The following is a 15,126-nucleotide window of genomic DNA, read 5'->3' on the forward strand; positions in this document are numbered from 1 at the left end:
CCGTCCAGTCGTTGCCTACGGCGGTGGATCAGTTATGGTGTGGGGCGGCGTTTCACGAAATTGGAGAACACCTTTGGTAATTGTACGCGAAAATTTGACAGCTAGACGTTAGACGTTACATCGACCAAATTTTAAGGCCCATTGTTCTGCGCAGACGACAACATCTGAGGTCGTTCATATTGATGCAAGATAATGCACGTCCACACAGCCAACATTACCCGGCGCTTCTTTGAGCGGCATGACATCACATTGTTGCGACACCCAGCAATGAGTCCAGATCTCAACCCCATAGAGCACGTTTGGGACATAATGGGCCGTCGGTTGCGCAGAGAGTATCCAAATTTGCAGAACTTAGCTGCTTTGGAGCGCGCGCTTCAGCACATTTGGAATACCATTCCGCAGCCTCAAATTACCGCCTGCATAAACATGGCTGAACGTTTGAGAGCCGTTATTGAAAACAGGGGTGGTAATACCCGGTATTGAACCAACAAAAACCTTCAGAGAATGAGTTTGGAGTCATTAAATACGGTGGAACTGACGAGCCACCGGGTCTCAATTCTCCTGAAATACCTCACACACACACACACACACACACACACACACACACACACACACACACACACACACACACACACACACACACACACACACACACACACACACACACACACACACACACACACACACACACACACACACACACACACACACACACACACACACACACACACACACACACACACACACACACACACACACACACACACACACACACACACACACACACACACACAGAGAAGCGTAAATCCGACCGCGCGACCTCCACGTGGTACGCTTTGGATAACGCTAATGCCGGCGGTAATTGTTTTCTTAAACTTTTCAAGAGAAAAATTTCAAAAAAATTTTTTTAATTTTTTTTTTTTTCAATTTAAGCACTTTCTGGAACAAAAATGTGGAAAAAGCTCGAAAAAACCATTTTTTTCTCATTTTTAAAAATTATGAGCTTTTCAGAGCAAAAAACGTGATCCTTTAATTTTTTCAAAAATTCGATCAAGTGAAACAAAAAAACGGCTGGCTGGATTAATTTGATTCTTTGTAGGGTTTTTGTGAACATATTGAACTGTAAAAGGCACACTTAACATTAGTGGTTTCCTCAATATTTTCGATCCAGCGCTTGATTTTCCAAAAACCACTAAAAGCCCTTTTTTGTTGCATTTTCAAATTCATGTGACGGAAAGAAAAAATTTTTTTCGAAAAACAATGGACAGTCGTTAAGGGGAATTCATTCAAGTTCTTGAAACCCACCTTTAACTTTCTGTGCGATCATTGGTTGCTGAGATATCGATAATCAAAGACAAAAAGATCCTTTTCCATTTGAAGACCGATATCTCAGCGAGGAGTGGACGTATCAGGGTGTTTAAAAAAGAAATTAAAGCTAAATGAACAAAGTATCCGATCCTTATGGTGGTTAAGCTAAAAAAATTTTTTCCACGCCCGTAGACCAAAAAAAAAACTAAAAAAATTTTGAGAATTTTTTTGTTGCTGGTTTTTCTACGATTACTCAGAAATCGCGGAGGCTACAAAATTTTGAAGTTCTAATCCAAAAACTAGACACTTGGAGCTACAATTTCCTTTTTTTTTATTTCCTGTACGACCATTTCTCTCAAAGTTACGGCCTGTTGAAAACTACCGAAAAATTTGGAATTTTTTTTTGATCCCTTAATTTTTTCCAGTAGTGTATATATTTCGAGAAGAGAGGAGGTTAAATCAACAATAAAAAGTTGCTTTTTCTATACAGAGAAATTAAAGTTAATGTAGTTAAGACATGAAAATTATTAAGGCTATAATTGAAAAACATTTTGAAGTCGTTTTTATAAACACCTCCGGAGTACATATAAAAAATTATATCAAAATATAAAATATGGGTCATGAAGGTTACAAAGGTTTTTTTTTTGTAACTACTTGGGAAAAGGTATTGAGTCTAAAACAAATTTTTATGAATTGATGAGTAAATATGACGACGAATTTGTTTAAGATAAAACCAAAATTTTGTTCACCCCGATGATCGAAAGTTTCAGAAAAAGGTTACTATCAGTTTAGAAGGGCGATTTATATGCTCCACCCGCTCTTATACATTGGGAACAATAACAGAAAAAATAGGATAGTAAACATACACAAATTTTGTGAACAATTGGAATTAAATAAAGTTTGTTACCATATTTAATAAATATATGCGCTTCACGTACGTCTATCCCCTTCTATCCGGTTGCTGTATTTTATTTACAAAATGCAGTTTTAACTATATAACACACACATGAATATGTGGCTATTCATTATTCACGCTTTGAAATTCTGTTCAACATTAATATGTTTTACCGGGGCTAAATGTAAATTATGTTTTGCAAAAGTTGTGGATGTAGATATGAAACCAGCATGGCGAATGCTTACAAATAGTGCTGGGGCGGTGTCCCCGGGTGTGTGCAACATGTTACCTCTGATCAATCCACTTTAAAATACACCGTCGGTACGATATGTACCCTTTGTTAAATAAAGCAATTGTAAAAATAATACAACAAAAAACATGAAGAATAAATGAAGAGTAGGTTGAGCTAGTTTCTCTTGAGGTGGAGCTAAAATATTTTTTTTATTGTAATATTTCTTACGAATAGTTTCTTTTTTATTGACCTTTTATATTTTTCTATACTGTATATAAATCAAAAGGCACGACGGGTTATTTTTTATACACAACGGACTTTCTTTAGCACTTATTATTATATGTATTTATATATTTTATGATTATGCTGATATAATTTCTGGAATGATGGTTTGAAGATAATGTACCGTTATAGTTCATTGTAATTAGAACAATATTATGAATACAAATCGTATAATAGAAGCCACGGTGTGTGTGTGTGTGTGTGTGTGTGTGTGTGTGTGTGTGTGTGTGTGTGTGTGTGTGTGTTAACAATATTTAATAACTTGAAAAGTATATTTAGATATGAAGATATTAATATCAAAATCTCAGACCAAGTTTGGTTGAGTAAAATCACATCTGAGGTCAAACAAGTCGTCGACTCTATCGTGTTGATATCTCGTTCTTGTTCTAAAACACACTCTGATGAAATCGAGCCTCCAACAGCAACGAATAGCCGTTACCACCCACCTTAAACGAGTGTTGGATGACAATGCCTAAGATCAATATCTCAACATTGCAGGCGGGTCTAGGAATACCAGCACAGACCACGCCTTCGAGGAATGCTATTGGTTGAACATACTATGCTACTCTACCACCAATATCCGAAAGGGTGCCCTGGCGCAGTAGAAAAACGGGCGTTTCTGGTGCGCCAACAACGTAGCAACCCACAGAGAAGGGAACCTTTAGGTTGCGCTCAAACCAAGATCATAAATTATGACCAGTCGCTCGCTCGTCGCGAATTAAGCCAAACATCAGAGAATAAACGTGGGTGCAACAAGTTATGAGATTTTTTTTTATTCTATCAGAGTTTGTGCAAAATTAGTTGAATAAATTTATTGTATTTATAGTAAATGTGACATAAACTCTAGTCATTTGATAAAAATATCAAAATATGTTTAAAACCTGGAATGTTTAAACCAACAAAGTTAAGTTATCAGTGTAAACTACATTAGTTGTAAGAGTTTTTAATCCGCAATGTGTAATAACGAAAGCCCTCCACCGGCAAAAGAACCATTAGCGATAGGCTTAGGTGTTGGTGTTGGTGGTGCTATGGCTGGATTCTTGCCATTCGAACACTATCGGCTCCAACTATACCATTATGCATCAATGGCCGAAAGACTAAGATTAGCTCATCAGTTACATCCACAACATCCTGGAGTAGGACATCCTACATCTGGAGGACCAGGATCTCATCTTGGGATGTCTCCAGGTTTTTCCGCGCCTCTTCCATTGTATCCAGCTGCTGCAGCGGCAGCTGCTGTTGCAAGCTATCCCAATAGACTCGCTTTATCTATGGCTTTACTTCATCCTCATCATCCTCGTATGCCAGAAGAACCTAAACCGCAACACAGTTATATCGGACTTATTGCGATGGCGATTTTGTCATCACCGGATAAGAAACTTGTATTATCTGACATATATCAGCACATTCTAGATAACTACCCGTATTTTAGAAGTCGTGGACCAGGCTGGAGAAATTCTATAAGACACAACTTGTCGTTGAACGACTGCTTTGTTAAATCTGGAAGGAGTGCTAATGGTAAAGGCCACTATTGGGCCATCCATCCAGCTAATTTGGAAGATTTTCGTCGTGGTGACTTCCGACGACGCAAAGCTCAAAGAAAAGTACGCCGCCATATGGGTCTTGCTGTTGACGAAGAACCAGACAGTCCGAGTCCACCACCTTTACCAGCAACTCCACCACCGCCGACGGGTCTGGTTGGTCCCCCGGTTACTTCGCAGCCGATAACGGCCCTTTGGAGTCCTCATCATCATCACCATCATCACCAAACTCAGCAGTCCAATAATCAGCAGTTACAACAATTATCCCCACAAAGTCCACATTCACAGCATCAACATCAACGTCACATTCAAAATCTTCCTCTGTTGAGAATGTCCTATCAACCATCACGAAAACGTCAATTTGACGTTGCTAGTCTTCTTGCGCCAGATGACCAACAAATCGATGACGTTGAGTCTGTTGTTATCAGAACAACCAAAACGCGGAAATATAGTTGCAGTGAGGATGAGCAAGAAACTGACCATATAGATCAAGATGACGAAGATGTCGACGTGGACGTTGATGTGGTTGCTGAAGCAAATCCACTACCTTCGCCTGGCACACCCAGTGCAAGCCCTGATACCAAAATGATTTTACCAAGCAATCAGTGTGATTGGAATGAGCCGACGGCAATAAAAACAACACAACCACTTTCATCGATGCATCTTCACAATCATTTGCATATTAGAAATTATTATATTCAAGCAAACGCGACGTCAACTTCGAGCGTTTAAATATCATAAGACTTATATATATTAATAAATATATTTATAAATTGTGTACATAAAATCTTCATATTGTAAATATTAGAAAAAAAAACTAAATGCTGATCTTGGCTGTTCAAAGTGTAAAATAGTAAGTGTAAAAAATGTATATCATTATTAATATGTAACTTTAATTTGTCGACATAAAACAATTAAAATCAAATTGTGTATTGATTAAAAAAATGTTCGTCATAAATCATCTTAAAATAAAATATATCAAACTTTAAATTCAAATGATTCCGTACAATTAAATGTATTTTGATCGTATGTACAAAAATTGCGTCTAGAAATAATATGTATATATAGAATTTAAGGCAAATTAAATCATAGATATGGAAAAAATCTTTGAAATATTACAATAACAGATTAAATATGACGTTTTAATAAAATTTGTTCTTGAAACTTAATTATTTATTGCTTTTTTTATTTTGTTGAGTTCTCCTTCCTCATATCATTATTATATTTTTTATACATGTCATAGTTTTTTAATGAAATTCGTTATACCATAAAATTCATTAGTAAGTGCTGGCATCAAGTTTTGTCATATTTTATGCGTTACCCCGTAAAATAAAGAACTTTGAATAATTTTCACTAAATTTAATCAACGGCAACGTTTCTAGTAATACGTATATGATTTTTTTTATGAAATGACGAATTTAAAAAAAGACTGCAATATATATTCTGTACAATAGATATTAAACATCATCAATATGCAGTAGTGAAATATATATTTTTTTTTCCTAATATATAATGTACATAGGTAAGTTATTATCCTTTAAATTATAGTTGACAGGAATGAATAAATATAATCGTTTATTTAGCACAACCGATACATAAATTACAAAAACTGCAGTAATGATTTACGATAAACATGAGTACTCAACATATCATTATTATAATTTATACAAAAGTAATGCATAATGGCCATTTGGAATATTTGAACAACACAATGATTTTACTTTGACAAAACGAACAACTCACTTTGCAACAACTTTACAATAATAATATACGTATATCCTTTGCATATACATATACATATATGCGGTAAGCTGCGTTGATGGCAGTCTATATTATGCGGTTAGGAAATCCATTTGTTCATGCACAGAGAAGATAATAGGCTAAAGGAGAGGCCATTAGTAGATACGCGCAGATATATAATATGTATAACTCAAATAAACTATGTAATAGTGACGTTTAATTTCATATGCATCTTTTATAAATTTTATTAATTACACGAAAGATATGTTAACTCAACAGTAGAATGAGACTAAATATAAGAAAAAAATTCATATCTACATGATGACGGGAGCAACAACGAAATTCTATAAGCTAAAAGATTAAATTTCAGCGTGGGATTTGTCACATCTTAAGAGATTGTTTATTTTGTTGTTAATTTTTACCGAAAATTCGGGTGATAATTACTGCCAAGCTAACAAAGGACGATGACAAAGTGTCCATTAACTAAAGTAGGCTAATCCTGATTGGGATCCTGTCTCTCTGTGCTGCTTGGCCATAAACTCAGTTCATAGAGAGAATGAAAGAGCACATTTTAAAATATTTAAGGCTTTAAATAGGGTTTATTTGCATCATCAGAGAAACACTTGTATATCATGTATTTTATCTGTATATTATATACATATGTATATGTAAATGAAGTAGACTGTAATTGAAACGTGCTTTTATGGGGTTTCTATTTTGTAGTGTTTCATCAGATGATTAACTCACAGAAAGTATGTGTACCTAAATGAATAAATGTTTCTTCGATACTAAATGTCATCGGCGTTATGAGAATTTTTGGAAAGCTTTAGTGAGACAGTTTTGATGAAACATATAGATTGCAAAAGCTACTCTTAGGAAACCTTTTCGACTAAGTGGAAGCAATTTATTAACTATGTCTTACAATATTTATATGTAGTCTCTTCAAAACAAATCGTTAATTAAAAATAATCATTACTCGATTCTATAGCAAAATTTTAATAATGTAAAGGGGAGGGTGGGGCACGGCGGTCCCCCTAAGTCGATTATTACTTTTTGTGGTTTTTTAACATTTGATTGGTTCACATTGGTTCTACGTTGAACAAATTTACCAAAATTTTGGAAAAATTCTTAAAAAAAATTTTTTTTTCTGGGGCATAATGGCCACCTCCAAAGAATGATAACAAAAAATTTTTTTTTCCACCGTTAAAAATATTTTGAAAAATATAAAAGTATTTCCTTACTTTTATCACTCTCTATATAGATTTCATTGTCATTCGAAAAATAACTACTGTACCTGATGCACCTCATTTTTTTCCGTCCCTAACCTCTTTTATTTTCTGGAAAATCATTATAATTACAATAATTATTCAATTGCCATTAAAATTATCCTTCTACTCCATATACTTCTGCTAAATTTGAATTTGAAATTGCCGTTGAAACGTAAAAGATACGGCACCTTATAACATTGTCTTTACCATCGGTGTCGGGAGATTCTCCTCCGAAAAAACGTTGTCGAGGTAAAAGCGATTTTTACAAGCTTTGAAATCGTCAAGAACTTGATGAAAAAAAAAATAGAAGTGAAGCTAAAAAGAAAGTAACTCTATTTCAAAAACAACAAATAATCAAATAATAAAAAAAAAAAAAATTAGGAAAACGGTTGACCCTGAAGGCCATCCCTGCAACTTCCCGCTACTTTCGTAATTAAGCGCTCGAAATTGCACTTATTATGTAATTGAGCTCTTTGAACTCAAAAATCTAATTTTCGTGTAGTTTTGAGCTCTCCGAGCTCAAAAGTTTGATAGCGTTTAATAAATCACTATTTTTTGAATTTTCAAACCGCAATAACTTTTGAATGAATGAACCGATTTTCACGCGGTTAGCAGCATTCGACGCAGTTTTTCGAATTCTATGATATACTTTTAAATACAAATTGATTAGACCGGAAATTTCGGTGTAATCCGAAAAAAACACTTTTTGTCGATTTTTTTCGTCAACGATAACTCACGAACGAATCAACCGATTTTGACCGGCTTGGTGGCGATCGACGTGGTTTTACGATGTTAAGAGCTGATTAGTTCTTAAAATTGATCGGTCAAGCCGTTTAAAAGTTATTAAAAAAAAACCACATTTGAAAAAATTTTTTTTCGTAGTTTTTTTGAGATTTCTGAAAATCTACTAGTCCGAATCGGTCCAAATTGTATTCAAAATCCAAGTTCAGTCAAGCCCTTTCGATTGGCGTCAACCGCGATAGAATCGATCAAGCCGTTCAAAAGTTATGAGAGGTTGACACACACACACACACACACACACACACACACACACACACACACACACACACAGGATCAAAAAATTAAAATAATGATCGTCATTGCCTTTACTGCAATGGACTATTCAAAATCCACTGAATCATGGATTCAGTCCAAAAGTTGCAAGAAATGGTTTCTTGATTCCTGTGCGGGAATCAATGAAGATTGTTCTGAAGAACATATTTGTCAATATTGTGAAAAATAATTTATTAATTTAAATAATTCACATCTGAGGCTTTACTTGAAAATATTGATATAGTTGTTAAACATGCGAATATAAATAAAGTAATTAAAAATTATTCAATTATTAATAAATATTCAATGTTCTATATCTTTCATTTATTTTTTTAATCCTCTAAATTGAAATAGATGAAAGTCTTGAAGTTAGTCAAAGGTCGAAACTCGCAAAAAACGGGCCACTATTGATAATTGGTTAAAATTTAGGCGCGCGCGCAGCGCGCTATTCAAATTTCTAGTGTCAATGTAAAAGAAACAAAATTTTTTTTTATCTCAATCTCTTTGGGTGGTCTATTATGCCCTCGATATAATATATTAACTTAATTCAAAAATATCTAAGTATATAAAATCTATGATAATTTTATATATAGAAACAAAAATTTTGTTTCGACCAAATTTTGAAGGGTGGCCGTTATACCCCAGGTATAACCTACTTTTACCTACAGGTACTTTTACCTGCGGCTTCGCTCGCTTTGAAGCCCTTAAATAAATATCAAAGATCATTACATTCTAATAGAACTGAATCAATGTGATTCTCATTTTTTGGGAAACAATTTTTTTGTACTTCGTAAAAATTAATTTTTTTTTCTCTCATAAAAAGTACCCTATGTTACTTCTAATACCTCCAAGAATATGTGTTTAAAGTTTTATGATGATCACTTGAGTAGTTTTCACGTGACAATAAACTTACATTCACACTTATAATATTCGTAAGGATATTAAATTTATGATTCTTAACTACTCAATATAAACTTGTATGTATTTTTGTGCTTTAAAACTTGCGTCGAATGGTTTTTTAAAAAAGAAAATCGAACCACGCATTCAAAAATTATAGTTGTTTAACAAATACTCGAAGAGCTCAAAACATGAAAAACGTTGCTTTGAGCTTAAAAAGCTCAAATATCAATCAAAAAACACATTTTAAGGCGCTTGAAATTTAAACTTAGCGAGAAGTTCTAGGGTTGGCCTGTGCGGTCAACCGATTTCTAGATTTTTTTTTTTCACATGACTTCTAAATTTTTTGAAGAATTACTACTTCTCTAAGGATTTAGTTATCGTTTCTTGTTTGGAATAGTGCGTCAAATATACTAAGCTGCATCAAAATCGGTTGGTTAATTTGAGCGTTAATAAAGCGTTTTCAGCTCAAATATAACAAAAAGTTCCTGTGATATCCTACAGAATTAACTGCTTTTCAGATTTTTTATTAAATTATCACGGTTCAACCTGATCTCAAGATTTTTTTATTTTCAAAAGCTTAAAATAATTTGTTTAAAAAATTAATTGAGGAAAATCAATTGAAGAAAACAAATATGTGTCAAACAAACAAAGTATGCATTTTTCGAATAACAGAATGTGTTGTATTCTCACGGTATTTTGTTAAGTTTCAGAATTTGTACACAAAAATAGATATTCCTAAACTCTAATAGATGTCTCTATATAACGATGAACAAGTGGCTGCATAATGCTTGAACTAAAGAATTCTCAAGGTGTTAGAAAAACACACCAATAAGTTTACTCAGAAAACGGACTATGAATACAGCTATGCGAAATTTTCGAAAGGTATGTTATTCCTTGTATACATGCATTTCTGATGGAATTTTTGAACAAACAATGGTCAGCTACTTAAAAGATATCACCTGTCTTTTTTTAGAAATATTTTTGTAGATTATTCTGAATTAAATATTATTTTAATGTTTTTAAATTCAAATAGTCATCTTTAAATTTGTTTAGTATTTAAAACATCATAAGCAAACTATTGTTAATGATGAATTGAAAAAAAAAATATTCTATTGTATTTTACTAAGCTAGGTTTTATTTAAACAAATTTTGAAACTTTTTTTCAGCATTGTGGGAAAATTAAGAAAATTGATTTAAATCTAACGAAAAAATTTGAAAAGCGGTTGACTGGCAGGCCATTTCTATAACTTCCCGCTTTTTTGAGTTTAAAACGCTCGAAAATCTTTCAATTGGTTGATTTTTGAGCTTTTCGAGTTCAAAAATTTGAAAAGTATATGAGAAAAACTGTTATTTAGAAATTTTTAAATGGCTCTCATTTTTGAACGCATACACAGAAAGAAAGAAAGTCTTGAGTCAAGCGTAAATTTTCTTAAATCAAGAAAATCTCAAGGAAGATTGAAAATTTCTTGAATGAAGTTAAAATTTCTTGAACGAAATTAAATTTTTTTAAGACTAGAAAATTTTTTTTTGCTCCAAAATATTTCGGTCATCCTTATAATTTTCTTGATTCAAGAAATTTTTTTTTCTGTGTAGTTCGATTTTGAATTACTTGGCGGCGTTTAATTGATATAGTTTCTTAATTAAACAAAATTGTCACTAACAACTGGAGTTGATTAGCCAAATATTTTGATAGTCATTAAGAAGAAACTTAAGAAAAATTTTTTTTTCGGTTTTTATTTTTGAATGTCGTTGAAACGGCTTGACCGATTGATTGACTTTAAAATCTAATCAGCTCGAAGTCTCAATGAATACTTTCGAACGCCGTGTCATTGATCTCGATCGGTTGATTCGTTCTAAAGATATCGTTAAAATTTTATTCACATACATACACACAGCTGGACATCCAGCCGGAAATAGTCGAAACAGCTTCCTAAGACTTCAAAACGCATTCATCAAATCGGACCGAAATCTATAACTTCTTATTTTAAAAAATGATTGATTTTCAAGGCGGGAAGTTAAATACAGCACATACCACTTTTCTATCAAATTTTTTATTTTTTTTGCAAGAAATCATGCATGAGAATATAAATCAAGCCGTTACTTCTGTTTGGATTTTTTTAGTTTATCAAATATTTAGCTCATCGCAGTCATATCAGTTATGAATTTTGCTTCAGAAGAACTTCAGTCTTCACTTAAAAATTTTCCTGATTCGAGTAAATTTTTCGAATAACATTGGGATTTTTGATCTGATCAATTTGTGTTGAAAAGTATATCAAAGAATTTGAGAAACTGCGTCGAATGCTGCCAACCGTTTAAAAATCGGTTCATTCATTCAGAAGTAATTGCGATTTCAAAATTAAAAAAATAGTGTTTTATTAAACTTCTATCAGACTTTTGAGCTCGATGAGCTCAAAAGTATAGAATAGCTTACTATTTGAGCTCAAACTAACTCATGAATTATATTTTTGAGCTCAAAGAACTTAAAAACGCTATAAATGCAATTTCAAGCGCTTAGATATGGAATTAGCGGGAAGTTGCAGGGATGAACTTTAGGGTCAACTGTTTTCCTAATTTTTTTAAGAGTTTTAGAGCTTAGAATTGTATTTAAATCTATCAATAAATATGTAAAATACATTTTGGAATAAAAAATTTCTTCACCAAATTTTTTTGGGTTTCCCCATTTTACCCCCCTCTTCTGTTCCGTTTTGATGCCTCCTATATTTATTGTATATAAATATATTTAGTTAGAGAAAAAGGTGAATAAAAATTTTTATAGAAATCTATTTATACTTAAACGGTTCTTATTATGAAAAAGATAAAAAAGATTTAAAGGTGAGAAAACATAAAAAATCAAGATGTATAAAATCGAAATATATTCGGTAGTAAATATAATGAAACCGGAAACTTTTATGAAAGAAAACTCAAGCTCTATGACGGCCAATTTTCAAGTGGAAAAATATATGTCTCAAAAAATGGCCCTCTTAGGTTCCTTTCAGAAAACTGTCAACGGTAGTTATTGATTGAATGACATGCACAGGAATTTAATATTCGTATACCTAATATACTCATTGTATTATATTAGTGAGAATATCAATAAGAATTGTATTTTTCTTAAGTATTTTGCGTTTCCATGTGGCATAAGTTGTTAATACTAAGAGAGCACGTGGTATAGTGGTTCATTACCTTTATATTTTACAGTCATTTTTCAAATAAATATTCAGATTACAAAGGTGGTTTAAAAAAATTATAATGTTAGTGCTGTAGCCATTGATTTAAGCAATTCAGATTTTTTTCTTTTTATTTAAATTAATAATCTGACAAAACGTTTTTGCACTAATGAGTTAATCTTCACTATATTGGTAAGTTTCAAGCTTGATCTTTTTAATTTGACTAACATTTTCTAATTTTTTTTACCTCACTAATAAAATTTCTCGAATTTGTTTCAAGTTTACAATACTATGTCAACAGAAAAAAAATTGCTATTCGGGTTCCTGACTTAGAAATGTTCATTTGATGCGAATACACTGTCTGAAAAAATTTGACAAAAATGTTGATTCAGTCGTCATTGTTTATTTCCATCCAGATAGGTACAAAAATTTATCATACAACTTTTAAATTAAAAAAAAACTAATAAACAAAAGTGATAGACCAGATTACATGTAATAATTATTTATCCGAATAATATTTATGAAACATCTTGAGCGTTATAGAATGAATAATAAATCTGATTTTAAACACCCAATGAATAAATCGAGCAATTATTTTTCCTCAAGACTGATTCTTGTTCTCTGCTCGAATACCTCGAGGACAATGGATTCATTTGTAAGTAACATTTATGTTTTTTATTATTTTTTTTCATCTATTTCACACTCGCTCTTCCTACTATTTATCGTTTTCTTTTATAGATTCCCGTAGTGATTACAGCTGTTCCAATCTTATACAATATAACATAATACAAATTCATGTATAACCAAATATAGTGACGTGCTTAAACACAACACTACGTATAACAAATATTAAAAATCACGAACAATAACGAATGCAGAGAAATCAACCCGCACGAGTGGCTTTATTGCAATTCATAACGATAGTTATAAGGGGGAAAACAATTTTTGTGTCATACACAACTACTTCATTAAGATAGAATCGCTCGAGCAGAATTCTTAATTTTCAATTTTCCGCTTTAAAAATTTATAACTTTTAAAATAGAAAGTTATTGATTTTAGCCTGCTTTTGAAAAATCGATTTTTCATCAGATCTCCATGTTTTGAGTTCTTAGAAAGTACTTTTAACTATTTTTGGCTAAATACTAGACCATGTATGTATATGTGTGAGTCATACTTCAATCAAAACAGACGTTAATGAAACTCGATTTTAGAGTCAATCAGAACGAAATCAAAACAAAAAAATATCCTTAGTGATTTTCACATAACTTTTCAACCAATCGAATCAGACCTTGTATACATTTTTTGCACAAAAAACTACATCAAATGCTGTAAGGAAAATCACAATCTAAAAGCTTAAAAATCATTTACTTAAGAAATTTTCGGGTATTTTGAGCTCAAGAATTGCGGGAAGTTTCAGAGATAACCTGTGGGATCAACTGCTTTTCAAATTTTTTTCCTGCAAATTTTTGATTGTAAATCCAAGTAAAAACTCTACATAAAGAAAAACAACTAACTTGAATGAAGAAAATAATTTTGAAGAAATTTACTGTCTTGGTTTAAGTAGAAAACTTTTCAAACTAAGGACTTTTTCTTGGCTAAAGTAAATTTTACCTTATTTAAGAATTGTTGTCTTGATTCATATTAATGATTTTTTCAGTGTATCATTAATGAAAAAAAAAAAAAATTTATTTTCATACTTATTAATTTAAAATGTATTCTAATATCAAATTGAATACAGAGTTATCAAACATAGATAAAATATCATGGATTTAAATTTGCAGATGTGTTTCCGCGCGCGCGCGCGCGCGCGCGCGTGTGTGTGTGTGTGTGTGTGTGTGTGTGTGTGTGTGTGTGTGTGTGTGTGTGTGTGTGTGTGTGTGTGTGTGTGTGTGTGCGCGCGTGTGTGTGTGTGTGTGTGTGTGTGTGTGTGTGTGTGTGTGTGATTGTGATTGTGTGTGAGAGATATAGTCAAATCAATAAATTACATATACTCGCCATGAAAATACGTATGTTTTATATTTTATAAATGTCATCCGCCAGATCAAATTCAAAACGAATATAATACACATCATACAAGCGGTAAAACATTCATGATTCATTCTCTGCATTCATTCCAAATTTTATGATATATACTTATATATAAAATTGTCAAAATAACCAAGCCCACGAGATATATGTATACATATTCTACTGAACACAACATAATGCACGTATGTGTCACTGCAAAATATTTGCCAACACCGCCAACACCAAACGGCGTCCGTTGCTTCACTTTTCCCTTTCCTATTTGCGGCCATGTCGAGCGTCATTGAAAACTGCGGACGCGCGATGAAAATATGTATTCGTATATCCAATGCAAAAACCCAGAGGCTTTCGTTCAATCCTACTGTATACATATACAGAAATATAAACACAATTATTTGTAGCGCATTTGGTTATAGCTTTTCGAAGCTTTATCGATTACAGAGTAATATCACATACATACAGATGTATATACTTAATGAAGATTTTTTGCACATCTCATAATGTGAAATCATTCAAAGTTGTTCTTTACTTTTGACTTGCAACAACAAACGAGTTTCATGTTTTCAATCAATTCTAATAAATTCCACTCTTACTATCAAAGTTTTCACATCATCACTTCTAGTATTGTGGTATAAGAGCATTGTCGAAATTAAGGTCTAAGAAAACCACATGTCATATATAATTCGTAAAGGACTTCCTTGCTGTTGCATTATGG

General features: G+C 32.6%; 2 protein-coding genes across 5 annotated transcripts in view; one reads left to right on the forward strand and one right to left on the reverse strand.

Moving 5' to 3' along the window:
• The window catches only part of Fuss (SKI family transcriptional corepressor fussel), a 156,064-nt gene that overhangs the window by 90,773 nt on the left and 50,165 nt on the right, over positions 1-15,126 (reverse strand). The window lies entirely within an intron of this gene.
• On the forward strand, positions 1,820-6,361 carry Fd102c (forkhead domain 102C). The gene has a single exon (XM_074250854.1). It carries the CDS (start codon positions 3,671-3,673, stop codon positions 4,988-4,990), a length of 1,320 nt encoding a protein of 439 aa, XP_074106955.1. The 5' UTR covers positions 1,820-3,670; the 3' UTR covers positions 4,991-6,361.

This window comes from Cotesia typhae, unplaced genomic scaffold (assembly GCF_013202065.1).
Source record: "Cotesia typhae breed Kobodo isofemale line unplaced genomic scaffold, CoteBio_Ctyphae contig_65, whole genome shotgun sequence".
Classification (NCBI taxonomy): domain Eukaryota; kingdom Metazoa; phylum Arthropoda; class Insecta; order Hymenoptera; family Braconidae; genus Cotesia; species Cotesia typhae.